Source organism: Lepidothrix coronata, unplaced genomic scaffold (genome assembly GCF_001604755.1).
Source record: "Lepidothrix coronata isolate B3197 unplaced genomic scaffold, Lepidothrix_coronata-1.0 Scaffold215, whole genome shotgun sequence".
NCBI classification, from domain to species: domain Eukaryota; kingdom Metazoa; phylum Chordata; class Aves; order Passeriformes; family Pipridae; genus Lepidothrix; species Lepidothrix coronata.
In genome coordinates, this window is record NW_016690395.1 from 641,979 (window position 1) to 661,504 (window position 19,526).

At 37.3% G+C, this 19,526-nt stretch overlaps 2 protein-coding genes across 8 annotated transcripts in view; one reads left to right on the forward strand and one right to left on the reverse strand.

Annotated features, from left to right (window-relative positions):
• TBCK (TBC1 domain containing kinase) overlaps positions 1 to 6,274 on the reverse strand; it is a 99,770-nt gene extending 93,496 nt beyond the window's left edge. The window contains exons 1-3 of one of the 5 annotated variants that reach the window (XM_017833542.1): positions 6,213 to 6,274; positions 5,922 to 5,979; positions 110 to 345 (exon numbers count right to left, since the gene is read on the reverse strand). In XM_017833542.1, the coding sequence (XP_017689031.1) occupies positions 110 to 302 (193 nt within the window). In that variant the 5' untranslated portion in view covers positions 303 to 345; positions 5,922 to 5,979; positions 6,213 to 6,274. Of the gene's footprint in view, positions 1 to 109; positions 346 to 5,921 lie in introns of all 5 variants that reach the window. The other 4 variants (XM_017833544.1, XM_017833541.1, XM_017833543.1 and 1 more) reach the window with 4 other exon arrangements.
• Positions 6,275 to 6,491: 217 nt separating this feature from the next.
• The window catches only part of AIMP1 (aminoacyl tRNA synthetase complex interacting multifunctional protein 1), a 38,774-nt gene continuing 25,739 nt past the window's right edge, over positions 6,492 to 19,526 (forward strand). Inside the window, exon 1 of one of the 3 annotated variants that reach the window (XM_017833546.1) lies at positions 6,492 to 6,585. In XM_017833546.1, the coding sequence (XP_017689035.1) occupies positions 6,584 to 6,585 (2 nt within the window). In that variant the 5' untranslated portion in view covers positions 6,492 to 6,583. Of the gene's footprint in view, positions 6,586 to 6,887; positions 6,966 to 13,348; positions 13,487 to 19,526 lie in introns of those variants that run through there. The other 2 variants (XM_017833547.1, XM_017833549.1) reach the window with 2 other exon arrangements.

Consider the following 19,526-nt stretch of genomic DNA (forward strand, 5'->3'; position numbering starts at 1 on the left):
TCTGTGGTGCTATGAAGACAGTATGCTCCTCAGTCACCTTACAATATATTGTCACAAAAATATAACTCTGTAACCATACATAAAATTTGCTTATTAAACAGATACTCACCATGTTTACCTCTGGTAATGTCAACGTACTGGCAAAGCCTGGGATGAGTGATTGTTTTAAGGATTTGAAATCTCCCCAAAATTTTTATGGAGTTAGGTGTTAGAGGAAGACCATTACTTCCACAAACATCATGTGGTAGAGCTGAGGCAAAGAAGGTGGAGGCACCCATCACAGAGTCTTTTAAAGGAAACATCTTTTTCACACAATCTTAAACTCTTCAGAGCAATTTGTGTTCCCTAAACAGAGAATACAAAGTAAAAATTTATCTGCAAAGTATACAGGTCCCTAGTTGTTTATTAATTAATGCAATTAATTTTTTTTCCCTCTGTTATGGGAGAAAGGGACATATTTGCATAATAAACACAATAACAATAATAATACAGTGCTGCTGCATCATAAACACCACATTTAAAGATGAAAATATAACCATAGTGTTAAACACAGATTTAAGAATCAAATAAAACTATTTTTAGGAGCAGATACATGCTTTAATACAAGCAATCTTCAGATAACTACTTCAATATAGTAGGTTATTTATTCAAAAAACAGTAAAGGCACTAAACAGACAACACTCTTCTAGAATACCACCTTGTATCAGCAGGCCACAAGTCCAGATTACCACAGCTTTAGTGATGATCCAGCATCTATATACTACAGCAATCCTAATATTTAAAGCTATGATGTAACAGTCCTCTTTCCTACCACCATTCCTTTCCCTATCCATGGGTAAAGCTGCTAGCTCACACACTGGGTCAATAACAAATTAAGAAAGTAATCTATGTTAAATATTTCTGTGAGACAGTCAAGCAAAATAAATTATCCTGAAATTAGGTCCAGGAGCACTTAATTTCATGACCACTTTTCTCTCCAGCAGGAACAAGCTCTCTCCTCTGAACTAGGCATTTCTACTCAGCGTGAGCTGAACATTTTCTCTACATTTTTCCACAACCAACCATTACACTATTCAAGAACATGAAAATCTAAACCATGCACAACTAACAGACACTTCCACAGTCAGAGAGGCCTCAGGTAAAACTGCCTGAACTCTTCTTACTAGCAAACTACAAATTTAATCTGAGGCAACAAGTTCCAAAAACCACATCAAGCCTCTGCTCAGCTCATTTCTGGATTGCCCAGCAGGTGACTCGAGACAGTACAACCTATCATTAGGGACTATTATCCAAACACATTAACTCCCACAGCACATTTGTACTTGTGTACAAGGATACTTATACAAACAGAGATAAAAACGCCAAGCTTATACTTTCTTAAGTGAGCCCTGGTGTGGAAGCTGTGATGGTGAAGCAGATGGTACTTTCACATATTGTCGTACAAGAGGCCATAGAATAAAAAACCATCCACTTCATTAACAAACCTGTGCAGGAGAGCACCATCCAGCTCACTTCAACATCACAGCACAGAGTCTGGAGGCATCTGTGTATACCATCAACAAAACCAGTCCACTGACATGGAAAGCAACTCTCTTGTGAGCCACAGAACAGTAATTATAAGCTCTGAAGAGCAGAGGTAAATATGCAAGTTCTCCAGGAAATGAGGAAGAAGAACACTCAGGATCTGAATCCCATAAAAGAAATAATACAACAAGCTTAAATGCAACATAATTCTTTCAAATCAGATGTGATAATTTTTTAACATTTTAGGTGCTTTGCAAAACAAAACGCAAGAAAAAGATTATGCAGAGCACTAATGAAGCTATTCACTACTTTTTTGTTCTTCTTTAAACCAAAATTAACCTGCTGCTTTCAGGAAAAGGGATTCTCTCCTGAGGAAGTCACACAGGAGAAACAGAACACTTAACAATTCAGTGTCTCAAAATTATTCTTTCTCTATGGGAACAATCTTGTCTCAAGCATAACATTCCCAGTTAAAAACTACTAAATTTATTTCATGAATCCCAACTGAGAGTGACTCCATATAGGCAGCACAAAGATCCTTATATACCAAACATATTTACTAAGTCTAGACAAATGGAAATTATGGAATGTAGTTGTATTTGAACTAATACAGTCCAATCTAAGATACAAAGCACATTTAAACGACTGCATGCATTTGTGATTTTTTTTCTCCTCTGAAGAAATAGGGACGTGAGATATGTACTTTTACATTCTAATAAACATCATCATATTAAATGTGAATGCATAGAATTAAGGGATCAAACTTGAAAAAGGAAGAAAATAAATCTGGAACAGCATTGAGCATTGTAGTTTTTATAATAGTATTTGTATTAAAAGTCTTATTTGTAAATACAGAACACTTTCATATCTCATGAATATTTCATTTTTTTGGGGGGGTAAATTATTTATTTTGGGACGCGAACAATGGAAATTACAGTTAGAATTTTCCATTGGAAAGACATCAGTTGGACAGGGTGCCAGCAAAAAGATTTATTGGCATGCAGCAATTTCCAACTGGAAACCTTTAGCTGTGCACTTATAACAAGACCCACATTCCTGTAAAAACATCATGTCTGCCAAATGAACTACTCAGCTTCAGAAAGAAAATATATATTAAACATCTAGAAAATATAGTTTGACTTAGAGATTGAATTATAATCTTGTTTGGCACAATGGTCCTCTTAATATTTGCTCTAAAAGAAAAGAAAACCAAGTTATTAGGATCAGAGTTGAGGGGAAGGAGAGTAAAATTACATCTAAGCAGCAAGGTGCATTATGTCTCTAAAAATGTACATATGTAGAATACAATATATTTACTGAGAGAAGATGTTTTCATTTTTACTGTAGAAAAACAATGTTAGAGAATAATTCCCTAATACATTGTACCTGCATTTAGCTGACATTTAGAAAGGAATTTTCACTAAAACAATTGTTAAATTTCATTAATTCAATAAACCATTTTAAGAGATTAAACTTTCCTTGCACTCTAGATCACTTAGCTTACAAGGATGATTTACACCACCTGCAATGTGTTCAACTTATACCTTGCTTCCTTTGGTTGGAAAGCAGATAGGAGAAAGGATGACATGATATAAGCAATCCTTCCTGACACCCACCTAAAGGAATCAATAAGGAATTTTAAAAGGTATGCATTAAAACAGGTTCTCTTATTATAGAATTAATTCTATGGGAAACCATGAAAGCATTTTAAATGGGGTTTTGTTTGTTTTGTGTTTTTTTGTCTGTTTTTCTTTAACTCCACATCGAAGTCTGGCAGAACTATAAATCCATGAGTGTGCTACACATCGTCCTTAGGGTCAACAAATGCAGTTCTACACCTCAAACTCACTTGTACTATGTAGAAGAGACACATATTGCATTAATTTTATGACTTGAAGGAATGAATTATATCCTGCAGAACCTCCCTATTACTTTGAAATAAAAACAGGAAGAGAAAAAGAAGGGTTTATTATTTTAAATTGACACTGCAAACAGTTAAGGCAAATTCAGTTTTGGGATTGAATTCTGGAAATTCAATTCTGACAATCCAGAACAGCAAAGATGGAAGAGGAAATGAAGACTTGTCTTATTAGTGTCATCTAAAACTATGGAGTCACTGTTTCCAAAGCACCATTTATTCCATATATGAGAGACAGTCTATCACATCTGTGAAATACGTCTGGCATAAAGATTAGAAGTCCAGAAGTGGATTTGTTGCATCCCACCTCTGAATGACCTTCCTGAGCTCCCTTGCCTCTGTCCAAATCTCCCTTAGAAACCTTTACAGTACACAAACACACTAACCAAAATTCTCAGCAAAATCAGCCACGAAAGAAAAGACCTTTAGAAATTCCTATTTAATATTCAGATTAAGCACCATTTTGAAAATCTTGCACTAGATAGCTTGTCCATGACTAAGATTCAGAAATAAAATACAGGATGGAGCTCCCCATCTCCTGAGCAACTTATTTGCTCCTCTGAATACCTACTGCTCTCAGAGAACAAATATTTTTTTCTTCAGAATTTAGTCTTTTCTATCCATCATTTAAAGCTTCTTCACTGTAGCAGTGCTAAGGTGATTTGAGTCAATGGACACTTAGAACATTGCCCTTAAGAAAATGTATAAATCTCTCAGAAGCAAATATTGCCCATACAAACAGACCAATCTGAATAAAACCATTCAGTGAAACACAGCTGTGGCTCTCCCCAACTGTCCATGTGCAGAAAAAATGACAAGTAGCCATGTACCTGTTAGCAATTTGAAATGGCTAGTTATTTAAACACCTCTTCAGTATCCAGGTGCAAACATTCCCCACCTAATGAAGGCAGCTTTTCCGCATTAAAACATAATCATAATCAGAACTGCTACTGAATTACTTTTAATTGAGAACAATTCCAGGAGAGCAGGTAGCCTGACCATCCTGTACTTACACTGCTTTTCATTAAATCACAGTATTTTAAACAAAGTAGGCCGTTTCATAAGAAGAAATTCTTTCACAGAATTTCTTTGTTCTTAAGTCTTACAATATTCCTGCTGCAATCATAGTAATTATTAATTTGATAAAGTAACTGAAATAGAAGATGCAATTTTACCTAGTGCTGCTACTTCCCAAAACTTCCCCCCAAACTGTGATTTATCTCCCACTGTCCACCATTGTCAATCAGCTATACACAAAGTTTATTAAAATGCATAATGAGTATTGAAGAAAAGCTGAATTCAGATTCCTGTGGAAGGGACCACAGAATAAAAAGTAAGAGTCTGCTAGGATAATCACAATAATGAGATGAGACACATTCATTTCACAATAACAAATAATAAAACCTATTAAGTTATCAACTTAATTTTTTGCAGGGGATGGGGGAAACTGTGGATTAAATTTAGTTCACCTCACTTTTTTTTTTTTTTTAATTTGCGGTATAAACTGAACATCTACCACAAATGCCATAAGATTGCTAAAAAAATCTAAATGTAAGCAGAATTGTGTTTAATCAAATATTTTCCCCCGTGGCATAACATTAAAATATCTTCTTTTACAAGATTTTCTAATTTCTCTAACATTCACTGAAGTAAGAAGCATTCTGACTACAAATAAAGAATAACTATGAAGTCATGGGCAGATAATTACAGACAGTAAGGCACAGTTAAGAGAAAATAATCAACATTGTCATTATTCTGTCCAAACTAGTAAATTCAGTGAAGAAAAGAAACACTTTGCTTTGGATTTCAGCTACACCAGTTCAGCAATAGATGAATATAAAAGTATACCAAAATTTTAATTATAATACTGTTATTCAAGATAAACAGAATATGGAAACCAGATTTTGACAAGGCTCTGGTGCCATTATTTTGCCTTCAATGAACACTGAATTTTGGGGGGAAGGGGGGGAACCCAGACAGGTATCATGGTGCTTTTGGCATAGGTAACTAACACATATTTAAAGAGTTATTTCATGAAAATGCTAAACAGTAATTCCTCTGTGGGGGTATTTTAAAGCATCACTTTACTCAAGTGAAATAGAGCATTTCTTAACCTTTGCTGATGGCTTGTATCTCAGTAATATTTGGAATTCTGTCAAATATCCTATATTCTATACCTGCATTATATTTGCACAGGAGTTATTGGTGCTGTTTGGAGCATTTATAAGGTCACTACACAGATGAAAAGGTTGCTGCCCTGAAAACCAGGCATAAGAACGGCTGAAATTTACACGGACACCTCGAGTTTCACACCTGCAGCTGAACATCCAGCCAGTGGGAGAAAATAACAACACTTGGACGGCACGAAGAAAAAAAAATGACAGTTTTTGGTATTTATTTTGATAGATCAGAATAGACTTTCATCCCCATTTCTCTCCTTTATAAACCTGTTACTTCTTTTACCCGTTATTCCTTTTACCTGTTTATCAGTGCCTTTTGCCTACAGGCTGCCTGCCCGCTCTGCTACACCAGTGTCCCTACAAAGATACAAAGACGGGGTTTGTCACCATTTGATGTCTCCGACAGAAGCGGCTGTTCAGGGACTGAGCCTTGCAGGAGAGAAATCAGCTTCACCCGGCTCGCTAAACGACTGCTATAGAAATGCTAGAGGCCCCGATCAGCCCTGTGCCGCTATGAGCTCGCCAGCCAGGGGTCCTCAGGGGAAGGGGTGTTGGATGGGGACCGGGATGGGGAAAGCTGCCGGCGGTACCTGCACCAGGGCCGCCTCCCCGCCCCGGCGTCACTCCGCTGCGCCAGCCGCCCGCTGTAGGACCGCAGGGGCGGCCTCCACGATGCCTGAGCTCTATTTCGTTCGTTTATTTTTTTTTTTTTTTTTTAAAAAACCCCAAACAACTACAAAGAATGATTTTAACACCCTTTCCGACCCCCTTCCCCGCCATGTACGCGCGTGCTCCGCCAGTGCTCTGGGAACAAGGCGTTGGGTGCTCTTTAGCCCGGTGCTTGCTGAGCGCAGCGAAGCCTTTCGCGGGCGCCCGCTTATAAACCTCAGGCGCTCGCTGGAGCAGCCCCGGGCAGCGGGTCCTTCTTCTCCGCTCGGGCGGCAGTGGCGGCTCCTGGTTCATGTGAGTGTCCCGCGGGGGCCGCGGCGGCTCTGCCTCTACCCCTGGTCTGCCCCTGCCCTTGTCTCTGCCCCAGGCTCTGCCCCAGGCTCTGCCCCAGGCTCTGCCCCAGGCTCTGCCCCAGGCTCTGCCCCTGGTCTGCCCCGGACTCTGCCCTTGCCCCGGGCTCTGCCCCTTCGCCTCGCCCGCTCCCAGCCCCCCCGCGGGTGCCTCACCCCGGCAGTCCCTCGCCAGCCGCCGGGCCACTGGGCCGTGGCGACCTCACACCCTGGGGCTCCCTCGGGGGCCGGGCCGAGCTCCCTGGAGCGGGCAGGGGGGGAGCCTGGCAGGGTCCCGCTAATTTGCTGCTACTAATCGTCTCCGAGCCGCCAGAGCTAACGCAGGTGGGCTGTAGCAGGGATTCTTTGCGGAGGGGCGGGATGGGAGCCGCGAGCTGCGGAAAGCGGCGCTAAACTCGTGGTTCAGTTCGCGCGTGGGATTTGCTCGCAGGGCTCGACGCGCTCTGTGACTGTAGGGCGGCTTTGCAAACGCAGACGCCGCGCTTTGAGCGGAGGACGCGCCTGCACCCGAAGGAGTCCATCCAAAATCAGTTGTGTTCCTGCATGCAGCCCTTCCCCTGGAATGAGGGCTTGGAAGAGGCGTGATGGTGGGCTGTTGGAGGAAACGCTGTAATAGCCTGGGAAGTGCAGGCACGGAGAATCTACTGAGCTTTGCACAGGAACGGCTGTTACTAGTGGGAAAGTAAATGCTGCCTTAATTTGGATTGTGGAACATTCGTTATGCCTTTCAATAAACTTCAGTGAGCGAAAAGTTCAGTATTTGGTCCATCCTCAGTAGAGATGCTGTAAAGTTTTAACATACAGCACATACTGTATTTGGGAACGGATGCAGTGGATAGCAGGGGTGAGCTTATGCGTTATTGCTTGTTAGGTCACATTACCAGTGCACAGCCAACCAGCACATGGCAACACTGCTGAAGTGCTGTATAACCTTAGGCTGACCTGTAAGGTTCTCTGAACTGGGTTTAGCAGCTGTCAAAATGAACAAAATACTGCTGCAAACTAAGTAGTATTTGCATTTCTTGCTCTGGTTGCTTCTTTAACTCAGAAATTTATTTTTTTTAATGATATAATTGCTTTTCACAAATAGTTTTGTGATTCAGGATACTTCCATGAACTCTGTAGCGAGGTGAGGCAGCAGGGATTCAATACAGCATCCTGGCTTTGTATGTTCTTATGATTCACTTGCTGTATTATTCTCCAGTTACGTTTAAATTTTATTACACTGTTTGGCAAACCTGTTGGAAGATAAGTCCAAAATCTATAAAATCAAGCAAAACCAAAGTCCCACACCTGAATTTTTAATACTGGATATTTTTAAAAATTTTAAGGCCTTAGAAATGGGTTAGTAAAGTGATGGAGTTTTTGTTTGTTTGTTGGGGTTTGGGTTTGTTTGTTGTTTTTTGTTGTTGTTGCTGTTTATTTTGTGTTTTGTTTTCTTAGCTAGCCTCAAGGGTCATTGCTTATCAGTGTCATAATATATTTTCTCCACTCTGTTACAAGTTAACGATATATTCTTCTTACAGCAATTTTGACTTAAAAGTATTTTAAGCAATATATCTGTGAGTTGCTTTCATGTTTTAGTTCTACCGGATCCTGAATGTGCAAGATGTTGAGAGCAGAGTGATTTAAGTCAAAATGATTGTTAAAACCATCTTCAGCAAGCTTCTGCTCAGGAATGTCTTTTTCCAGTTGTTAGTATGAAGCTTGGGCATATTTTCTCTATATTGCTATAGCTGTATTCATTTCTTTTACACCTTTAAATGTAAATAGAGAAGGAAATAATTCTTATTCCCCAGACTGAAAGCAGTGGACTCTGTGAAGAAAATGGTATCAAATGGAAAAGGGTATTTGCTTAAAAGAGTCCATCAGATTGGAAATAATTGGGCTCTTGAGTTGCCTAGGGCCTTGAGGACTTGATGCCTCTGAATGAAGCATATTTGAGTGGGAATACAGTTTGAAAAATAAACTTAATGCAGCAAGGTGTGGTTATGCTGCTTTGACATCATTATAACTCTCAGTAAGCATGAATGTAACAGTGGTAAGTTAACCTAGGGCCTCTTTCTTGAAGGAGGGCTAAACAGTCCATGGATATTTCTTCATTCTTTTGATTTAGGTGATATTGTCTGTAATGGCTTTTCTTCTAAAATATTTGACTGAAGTCTGTTTAATACATTATTTTTTTTTCAGTTAGGTATGTTATCCAAGAAGACTAGGAATGAAGTTAATTGTGTACCAAACAGCCCCCTAGGACTTATTATGCTTTGCAGAGTATTTTAAATCAAATAATACCATTTTCTTAAAATTAATTTTGACAACTAAAAATTTATAAGATTCTAGTCTACTTGAGTCTTTGACTTTCTATTGACCTGGAAGTTTCACGATATTGTTTTCCTGAAAAGAGAACTATAAAACATTGTGTGAGTAATGCTCTGTCACGCAAGGTGTATTGGTGGCATTCCTCCCTTTTCTTCTTCTTAGGTCTTTCTAAAGTTGTGTGCTTAATATCCTTGGTAAAATTACATTCTTGAAGGACAGGGTCCCAATTTAGGGAATGTTGAAATATATATGCTTAACTGTAGTGTTTATCACTGAAATTTCATGCTATATGCTTTACACACTGAATTCTTTACTTAAGTGACATGTCATCACAACAATTTGATTGGTATTTCCGAATCTTAATCTTTTATTTGTTAATCTTTTATTTTTGTTCCTTGAACTCCACAGAGACATGGTTGTTTGTAACTGGGGGTTGGTGTGCATGTGTGTATGTGTTTCTTAAATTAGGACTAAAGTAGAAAGTTAAAAACTTTCATTTTATATTAGTCCATAATATATTGAGATACAGTACACTCATTTCAGTTGGCACAAAACTTTAAAAGCAGCTTCTGGAAATATTGTATGAATGCCTCAAAATACTGCTATACTTTTATTACACAGCATGTTTTATACTGTAGAACCATGCTAGTTTGAATTATGAGATAGTAAGAGATAACATAAGGTAATAATCAGCTGTAGTAATTTGTGTTTTCTTTCTGAATTAATAAACCACTTCTAAAATTGCTGCTTTATATAAATTCACTAATTGTCAATAGAATCAAATTAAAAAACTATCACTTTCTCAGCTTCCCTGCGCCTTCCTCCTTGAAGTAGAATAAATAATCTTATGGATGTCATGTTACTCTGTTCATTTCTTAAAAAGCCTTAAGAAGCAGCAGAGAGAGCTTGATATCAGACTGAGGGGTGGATCCTGAATTGGCAAGAAAAACCACATATCGAGATCCAAAATAGGACATAAGTGTTATCCAGGACCTGCCCAGACCAAGAATGAAAAGAAAAATTGAGTTCTTGAGTGCCTACAAACCCCACCTACTTTACAAGTCCCTGTGAATGTACTTAGGAAATACCTATATAATAAAAATAACATAAGCAGTTGTCATTAGAAGGATTGATCAAATGTGCAGGAAGACAAATCTGTTACCAACCATAGTATTTTTTAACTTTTCTAATTATGGTTTGATTGCTGTGTGTCACTGCTGTCGTGTGAATGTATTCGTTCATATTTGTCTCTTCTAAGGGAGAGTTTCCTAAAACCTAAAGAAGGTCAAGTGCTAGGCAACATAGATAAAACTGAGGAGTCAGCATAGAAAGCAGCTACTAGGAACATCAGATGTGGGCAAAGCAAACAGCACCTCTTATTTCTTGTATGAGTTACATGATGTCAGTTGAGCAAGACCCCCAGAAATCTGTTTACTCTTCTTAACAGTTACCTGTATGGTTCTTACCTTTACCAAGAAACATTTCCCCTGATAGATTTCCCGTCGTACTGGGTATGAGGGGGAAATCAATGTTTATTTTTTATTTCCATGGTTACCTTAGTATTAAACAGTAAGGGGGTGGAAAAAAGGTCTCTGGCTTTCCCCCCCCCCCGTTGTGATGGAAGCCGTCCTTACTCATAATTTATTATAATTTAAAAAAGGTTTGAATATTTCTCAAAACAACCTTCTGCTTTATTATTTTAAATTATTTTTAATATATATATTTTTTTTTTTTGGTGCTTGGGAAAAAGTGCTTTCTATTAAAAAAAATTCTTTTAACGAAAATCTTAGTGACTGCAGATCAGTAAGTCATCAGCTAAAGTTTTCACAATTTTTTTTCTTGGAGAATGAGAAAATAGAGTGCTGTCTGCATTATGATGTTAGAGGTCAATTTATTCAGAGTGAGTGTAAATTTAATACATTATTTTACTTCACAGGTGGTTTCTTTCTCCTGCTTTCAGAGTTAGCAAATCTTTTACGTGTATTTTGTTGTCCCAAATAAACACACTTAAATATGTGGAAATATCACAGAATGGTAACTTTTATTAAATGTTTTTTTAAGGTTAAATAAAACACATGGATATAAAAAAGGGAAATATTATTTGGTTTCTAACACCAGGTGTAACAAAAAGACCTTGGCAGAAGAGGAGCAAAAGATCTCATTCGTTCTCATCTATTATATCTTAATCACTTCTGACAGATGTTTGCCTAACCTGTTTTTAAAACCTTCCAGTGATGGATATTCCACAACCTGCAAAGGCAGCCTGTTCAGTCTATTACTGTTACTTGAAAGTTTTCCAAAACTTAAATCTTGCATTCTTTTTGATGTCTGCATCAGACCTGGTGAACAGTTTAGTCCCATTCTCGTACCAGCTTGCTTTCTGTTTGAAGAATGAGACCAAGTCTCCCATTTATCTTCTCTTCTATAGACTAAACAGCTATACTTCTTTCAAGCTTTTTGATCTTCTTTGAAGTGTCTTTAAGAAGCTGAGAGACAGGAAAGGGGAATCTGAACAAAGGCAGATCTCTGTGGCAGTTGTAGGGAGTCTTGAGTATGTATGAGTGCAATGTTAGTATTGCTTGAGCAGCTGAGACAGTGTGCCTATAATAAAATGTGTCTAGTCAAGATTTCCTGACTTGCTTCTCCTTTATTTACTCCTGTTTCCTTCACACTTGTTTTCTAGAGAAATTGCAAGTTTGAGCTAACTTTTGTTTTTTTAACTGGAGTGGGGAGGCATGGCAGGGTAATAAGTTCCCACGTCAGAAGTTGTTTTCTGTAGTTTTTTTGGTGTGGTGTTAATTGATTAAGTCATTAGTTGCCCTTGGACAAATTTTCTAATGGTGAAGTCCATAACAAGCATGAAATATTTTGCAGCAGGTATTTTGAGCAGTGGTTTTTGAGCGTTATAAAAATGTGCTAGTTTGCTTGGGTAGCACAACTGCTCCAAATGTTTTGAGATTGTAATTTTTTGAAATCTTGGAACAGAGCATCTTTCAGTTGTTCACTTGCATATTTGTGATTTGTTTTGTTTAAATGTGTTTTGTCAGAGTATTGTTGGTTGGTTAGTGGCCTTCTGGTAAGGGTAGGTCACCTGTTCTGTCTACAGAATCTGAGGAGGGAACATTTGTCCAAAACCTTTTTATTGTCCATACAGAGTGTGAACATTAATACAGATATGAATTACTTTTAAAGGCTTAAGTGAGGAAATCATCTCTGCCAACCAAGATGAAAGATAAGGTTTCTCTAAGGTTACAGTAACTTGGAGTTATGGTAATCTGAAATTGATCCATTTTGATGATTAAATGCATCAGGGAGCATGTATAAGAGCAATTGTAATCACTTGTTGACACTTGCTGTTTCTAAAGAAAATTACTTTGATACCTTACTGAAATGAGAATTGGATAAATTCTTCTTTGCCGTGTATGTTTTCAGAGAGAAATTCCAGAAAAGAGAGACCCTCTGCTTACCTAACTTTTGCAATTTTTGTTATGCTCCATAATTTTGTGTACAATTATGGAATTGCAGAATGGGTTGGAAGGGACCTTAAAGACCGTCTGGTTCCAACCACCCTGCAGGCAGGACTCCTTCCACTTGACCAGGTTGCTCAAAGCCCCATCTGATTTGGCCTTGAACACTTCCAGGGGTGGGGCATCCACAGTTTCTCTGGGCAACCTGTTCCAGTATCTCACCACCCTTAATCCTTAAATTCTTATTCCACTTTATATTAACAGCCTAGAAACTGTTCCTTGACTTTTAAAACTGTAGAGAGGAAAGATTAAACTACCATTCATATTAGAAAGCAATATATACTGTATGTAATCATCTGTTAAACACAATTCATGTAAAATTCATTCTTTCCTCAGAATTCTGAAAAACTGACAGATTCTATGCTGGATTAGAAGAAAATTTAATTCCTGAAACATCATCAAAAATTGCCTCAAGTTAGCAAATTTTTTCTTGAGGTCATTTGGCTCAATCTTTTGGCATAGAACTACCTATTATGGAACACTTTTATTTCCATTTTCTTCTCATCAGGAGCTTTCCCAACATAACTTCTACTGAATACAAACTAATAGTTTAAAGATTAGTCTCTGACTTCAGGACCCTCTCTCGGAAATGATCCATGGCCATTGGATCTGGTTTCTGTCCCAGTGTGTTTCTCAATTACAGTTTAATATACAGCTTTGTAGTGGCATCTTGTTTCAGACTCTGAAGATCAGTGAACAGATCATTTCAGCAGCTCATTTGTCCGGGGCAGCTGGGGACTGCTATTCCCCCAGGAGCGCACGGGCTCACACATGGCATATGGGAGATGCTGCTTTGGCTTAGTCGCAGCTGCTCTGGAGTGAAGGGCCTGAGTTTGCATCTGTCCTGGTCCTACTGTGAGGTTTGAAACCTTCTGTGTGAAGGGCTCTAGTAATTGGTAACAGTGACACACTAAGGAAGTCACTGTTGCCAGCTAGGTTTTGACACTAGGGAAATTCATCTTTTCTTAGGGGTTCAATTACCCTGCTGCATCACAGTGGGTAAGTAATTTCACATCCAAATGACCATCGATAAAATAATGCTCATGATTAGAACTGGGCACAGTGTTTTTTTTTTCCCCTTTGCATTTTACTGAAAACTTACCTTCAAGGTAGCGCTTTTTGAAGATGTTAAACCAAGATATTCTAATTGAAAATAATTGTTTGAAAAGGATTGGATTTTCAATAAAATAATTTGTAACACAGCAAAATTAGAGTTTAGCTCAACTTGTCTTAAAGCTTCTTTTGTTTCCATAGTTTGAATCCATAGATGAAAAATGACTATTCCCCAAAAGCTACTTGGAGGATTCTTCTGTCAGAGACTATCAGTCTTAATAGCTGACATCAGCCCTCTCAACATCCAAGATGAGTGCACAGGGAGTTTTGTTTCTGTGATTTTTTTTTCCCCTTTACACAGATCTGTTAAAAGTGGGGAAATCATTTTCATCCTAGAAGGTTTAAAAGCTGTGAACCTCAAAAGCTTCTCACTACGTACAACTACAAAGGAGGCTCTGAAATGCAATTACATAACTGCTTGCTTTTTTTTTTGGTACTGTTAAAAGATACAATATTGCTGTGCTTTCTCTCCAGCAGTGCTTAAATATTTATAGAAGACATGGTCCAGAAGTTTACCTAGACTAACATACTATTAACTCGAACAGTGCTGTGCTGGACTGCCCAATGGGCTACTGAGTATACTTACTTTGAAATTGGGTTATCAACTGCTCATAAAGGCAGGTATTTAGTTACAGTGATGTTCTTTTCAGTACCAGTGTGTGAAAATTTTTGTGAGAAGTTATTGATGACTATGTAATGTTAAATTAACAGAGGGAAGAAGAAAGTGAGGGCACTGTCCTGTAGCAGCTACGGTTTTGCAAGAGATACTATAATGTAATCAAAGTAAGGATATTCCCTTTTAGTTTAGAATATAGAAAACAACTTGAGAAAAAAGACTTTTCAAGATGACTCTTTTTTGTTTGGGAAGGTAATTTCCGTGTGTCAGCTGGAATAACTACGATAGTCAAAAGCCTTTTGTTTGCATGGGGTAAAATAAGCATATAAAATCTGATCAGTCGTTCTCTGTTAATTGTTTCGCATTTCTAAAAGAAAAATATGTGTTAAATATAAGCAGCATTTGCTGTACAGGAAAAAGGGGTGGGTTTTTTTCATGCAAAAGATATCTTTCAAAATTCGTTTTGTTTCAAATCAGTAGAAGATCTGAAATAACTCTGTCTTAGTATAACCCTTTGGATTGAGGGGAAGGAAAGGGGGCATTTTGTTTTCAAGTATCTGTCGAATTGTTACTTTGTACTCTTTATGTAGAAATGATTGACAGGTAGTTGCTGTAGATTTTTTGCTTCAGAAGTTGCTTGTTTTCCTGCTGGGAATAACAAAGTCTTCTTCTGCAGAAATGTAAATCTACTCAAAACTTTTCTTCAGAGTTCCTTTGTTTTGTCTCCAAAAGGGAAAAATACTATTATATTTCTACCACAGAAGTTAAAATATTAGTCCAAAAGGGTAGATAGTTAACAATAGCTATATCTGGAGATTTTTTTCTAAGTCAATGAGATGCCTGCTAGGAATTTTAAGTCTCTTCACTCTGTATGTGATAAAAGGAAAGACCTGTGTTTTGAGGCTGTTGTCAGGAATATGCAGTGGAAGATACTGCTGGCATGTGGTTTGTTGTTGTCAGCCCACTATTTTTATATATATATGAATACATAAAACTACATTTAGACTTTTCACTCTGCAGCTGAATAAATAATTTTCTCTGCTCAGGGTTGGTTAGTGTCTTTATAGAAGATTGCAACTGCAGGCTCAAAGTTGGGCAAGGACTGCTTTTCCCCTTAAGGCTTTGACCACTTTGTTGCTCCCAATTAAGAGGTGTTTGCCATTGTTCTTGCGTTGATTACTCACAGACACATGGGCACACAAACGTGCACGTCTTCAGTTTTTTCTTCAGATTTTTATTTCGCCCTTATAAAGAATACCTAAAGTTTCTGCTTCAGTAAATACCAGCAGTTGTTAATGTGTCTGAAGTTAGAGAACACTGATTTTTTCACAGTACATCTGCATGATGTCTGCTGAATGCTGTTGTGAATAAACAATGGTTATTTTTAACCTTAGCACTTGCTTTAGCTGAGTGGCTAAATCCCGTTTTCTTCTAGCTTTTCTACAAGATAAAACTTTTATATGTAAAAAAGCTGATATTAATGGAAAAGTAGTAAATTTCAAGATTCTTTTTTAACACAGTTGGACTGTGTTAGATAAGCAGTAGACAGGTTTCAGACATTAAGAGTATTATGAATTGAAATTGAACGGGGGGATCAACGTTCCTGTGACCTACCTAATTAGCACCATTATTTTACAGACTATGGCTGACATAAAATACATTGCTTAGTGATATTCTTATTCCCAAACTCTTCAAATTTCTGAGGAGAAGATATTTTTAAAGTGTCTCTTTAGCAGCTAGGTTTTTGACAAGGGTTATTATCCTTACTGCTCTGACAGACCTAAAAGAAAAATACCAGATTTTGAGAGATACTTTTAAAATATATTTTTGTTCCTAACTGAGAGCTGTCTTAAGGGGGAGGGTGTAAACATTTCTTACTTTCTTTACCTTTTTATAACTGCTGTACTTGTTCTAAATTAATGAGGTAGTGTTAATTTTCGCTTGACTTAGGATAAAGTTGCAAAAATCTAAAGTGCTTAAGAAACTGTTCTACTTGGCAGCAGCAGGTAGATTTCAGTGCAGTTCTGATTCTTCTGTCTGATTTATGAGTAGTTTACTCTGTAGTTACAACAGTAATCTAAAGCTTCCACTCCCCAGTAAAACCCTAGAGGATGAACCACAGCACAGATTCTTCGAGTTCCTGTGGCATGTGCTGACCTTGCAGGCTTGTCCAGATACAGCTGAGTCCTCTTAAATTTCTGAATTTATAGGCATATGTGTGTGTCTGTAATTGTAAAGTCCATCACCTTTCAAGGAAGTTTTATGAGGATACTTTGAGACATGAGTAGCAGATACTTTTTAATATGTATTTATATGTTTATATTTGTATATACACACATATATATGTACAGTGGTAACAACTGGATACACTGTGGTTTGGAAATTTAAGCTTTTAAATTTATAAAAAAACCCAACAAAACAAAAGAAAAACAACAACAAAAAACACTACAAAAAATCCTGTCAGTTTTTGACGTAAGCTTTCTGTTCCAAAGAACTGTGATGTATATTAGGTTTGGAAATCAGTAATTAAGGTCAAAGAAATGAGGCAGCACATTGCATCTTTTTCATCATGGCATTTATGTGAGAATTCCTTGCGTACATGGTGATCATTTACCATAAGATTTTGATAGTATTATTAAAATATTAACGGAGTGGGATTCAAAAGATACACACTACTGAAAAAATATATCAGGCTGTCCAACTCTTTTGGCATATGAGCTGCTACTTAAATTGCAGACTGCACTACAAAGCACAACCAGATGAATCTCTATGGAACTTGCAGGGGACCTGGCAGATGTACCGGGTGTGTAACCTGTTGAGACTTGAGTTGAGCAGCACATAGAAGTTGCTTTCCTTGAGCCATGTTGTGAGGCCATCGATGTCTATTGAATTACTGGGCAGACTTCTCAGATTAATAAATTAAGGCGTAAATTTTGTTACAGACCACATCCAAATGCTTGACTGCTGCCTTAACCTGGACAGAACTCCTTAAGGGTAGTCATGTCTCTGCTTTGTTTAGTCCTTGGAGTGTCTAGAGGTGGGAAAGAGTACAAAGTTGATTCAGAATTGGACTGAGGAAAGCATTAGTAGAAACTTCTCCCTGAATAGACATTTAGCACAAGTTTACATCAGGGATGTGAATGAAGCTGCAAGTACTCTTAACCTTTTGAATATTGCAGTTGTAGTGTGTTAAGATACGATGCAGTTAATTAAAATGCAAATAGAACAAAGTACTAAAATAATTTTTTACTTCTGATGTGTTTTTGACGATCTCTACCATACAAATCAAAGACATTCCTTTTAATGCAAGTCACTTTTACTTTAAAAGTTTCATTCTTCTACCTTATTTACTTGAATGTGTGCTTGGCTTACTTCCTCATGTATTGCTACTCATAGATTTGATTTTTGTCTGTCTCATTAATGCTGTGACTTGCTTGTAACTTTGGTACATCGTTCACTTTCAAGGCAGACTTGTCTTCGTGTTTAAAAATAGTCCTTACTTAATAACTTCTGTGGCCTCAAAATTGGTACCAGTAGAGGGGCCTTTTGTTGTATGATGTTCCATCACATGTTTAAAAAATCTCTTTCATGCTGAAGTGTTTTTCAATGTGAAAAAGTTCAGTTTTGTGTGTTTTTACTATTTACAGCCCTTTAAAATAGAGAGGGGTAGGCTCTTAGGACTACTAAAAGACCTGTCTGCAGCTGGGATTGAGCCTGATTTATCTGGCAGCCAGAAGGGTTGGACTGTAGTCTCCAGAGCTAGCAAATCATTCCATAGAGCTGACATTGCTACTTGGATGAACTGTGTTAGACACTTTGGTTGTTTGAAAGTCTGCAAAGCGATTATTCTGGCTCTCTCATTGCCAAAGATGTGAGTTGAAACAACATGTGGCAGAAATGTACAAGTTTGTCTACTAATTTGTTGCTTGGCAAATTACTTTCAATACCTTCTACACAGAAGCTTATAGATTATGAATACTTGATAAATTATTTTTAAGAACTAAAAGAAAAAAAATAATCAAGCTGTTCAACTGTTTAAAGTCCCAGTTATTGCAGTCACATTTGGAGAGAAAGGAAGATAAGAGTCCTGATGTCCCTCTGCAGTTGTGAGTCTCTAAAGCTGTATTGCCATACTTTACAACACCCTCTTACATTTTGCTCATATTGTAAAAGGCATTCTTTCTTTAGAAAAATACAAGGGTAGTAGTTAAAATTTTATTTGATCTTTTATAGTGCCCAAATTTCTAGTACCTGATAGGGGATCACTGGTCTAGTACCGAGAGTTCAAAATCAGGTTCCATGATGATTCATTTGAAAATTAATAGATTAATAGATTTTGGCTTTTTATACTGCAATCCATCAATAATGCTCAAATTTTGAAAAAAAAAAAAACCAACAACAAACCAGTTGTGTTTTTTGTTATATTTGTTGGTTTGTTTGGTTTTTTCCTCCTTTTGTTTGTTTTTTATTTTTGGAGGGGTTGTTTTTGTTTCGATGGAGGGGGGCATTTTTTTGTTTGTTTCTTTGTTGTATGGTTTTGGTATTTTTTTCATACTGTTGCTTTTCAAATGCTTGCTATTGTTCTGCCAAAACCATTTTGCTAATGTTTTGATATAATCCTTTGCTGTACTTGGAGAAGGACCTAGGTGAGCATCTGCATTTTGAACACTTACACATATTTGCTTAAGACCTTAAATTATATTTTCAAGTGTGTAAACTTTGACAATGGGAGATTCAGGAAACCTACATTGTTCCCTTACAGAGCTAACAATATACTTAATTCTGAAAGACAGATGAAGTGGTAGTTAAATCTTAACTGATATGTGCACATCTCTTCAATGTGCTTGAAATGATATTTAAGTGTAATGGGGTGCAGTATATCTTTTTTTTGCTGTATTATAACAAGGAAATTATGGTTTTGATCGTGACTGAGTAATCTCAAATAATGCAAAAGTATCTAATGCCTAAGATACCTCTTGTTTTCTTTCTCAGCATCATATTGCTTGTTATTGATACCTTAACCTTATATATACAAGTTTAAAAGGCACGTTTTTTTAAACCTGTTTGTGAATAGCTTCATGTTTTACTTTATCTATTTTGTGAATTATATTTTTCCACAGATAAAACTCTGGTAAATCTGCATTTCTGATAAGTAAATCTGATTTTCTTTGTCTATTGAAGCCTAGAAACACTTAATCTTTTAAAATCACATTTCCTGAAAAGGAACATTTGGGTGTAAAAGCCATGATTGCATTTTACAGTGTATAACAGGTATAAAACCAGTGAAATACCCAATCTTTTGTAGTAGTG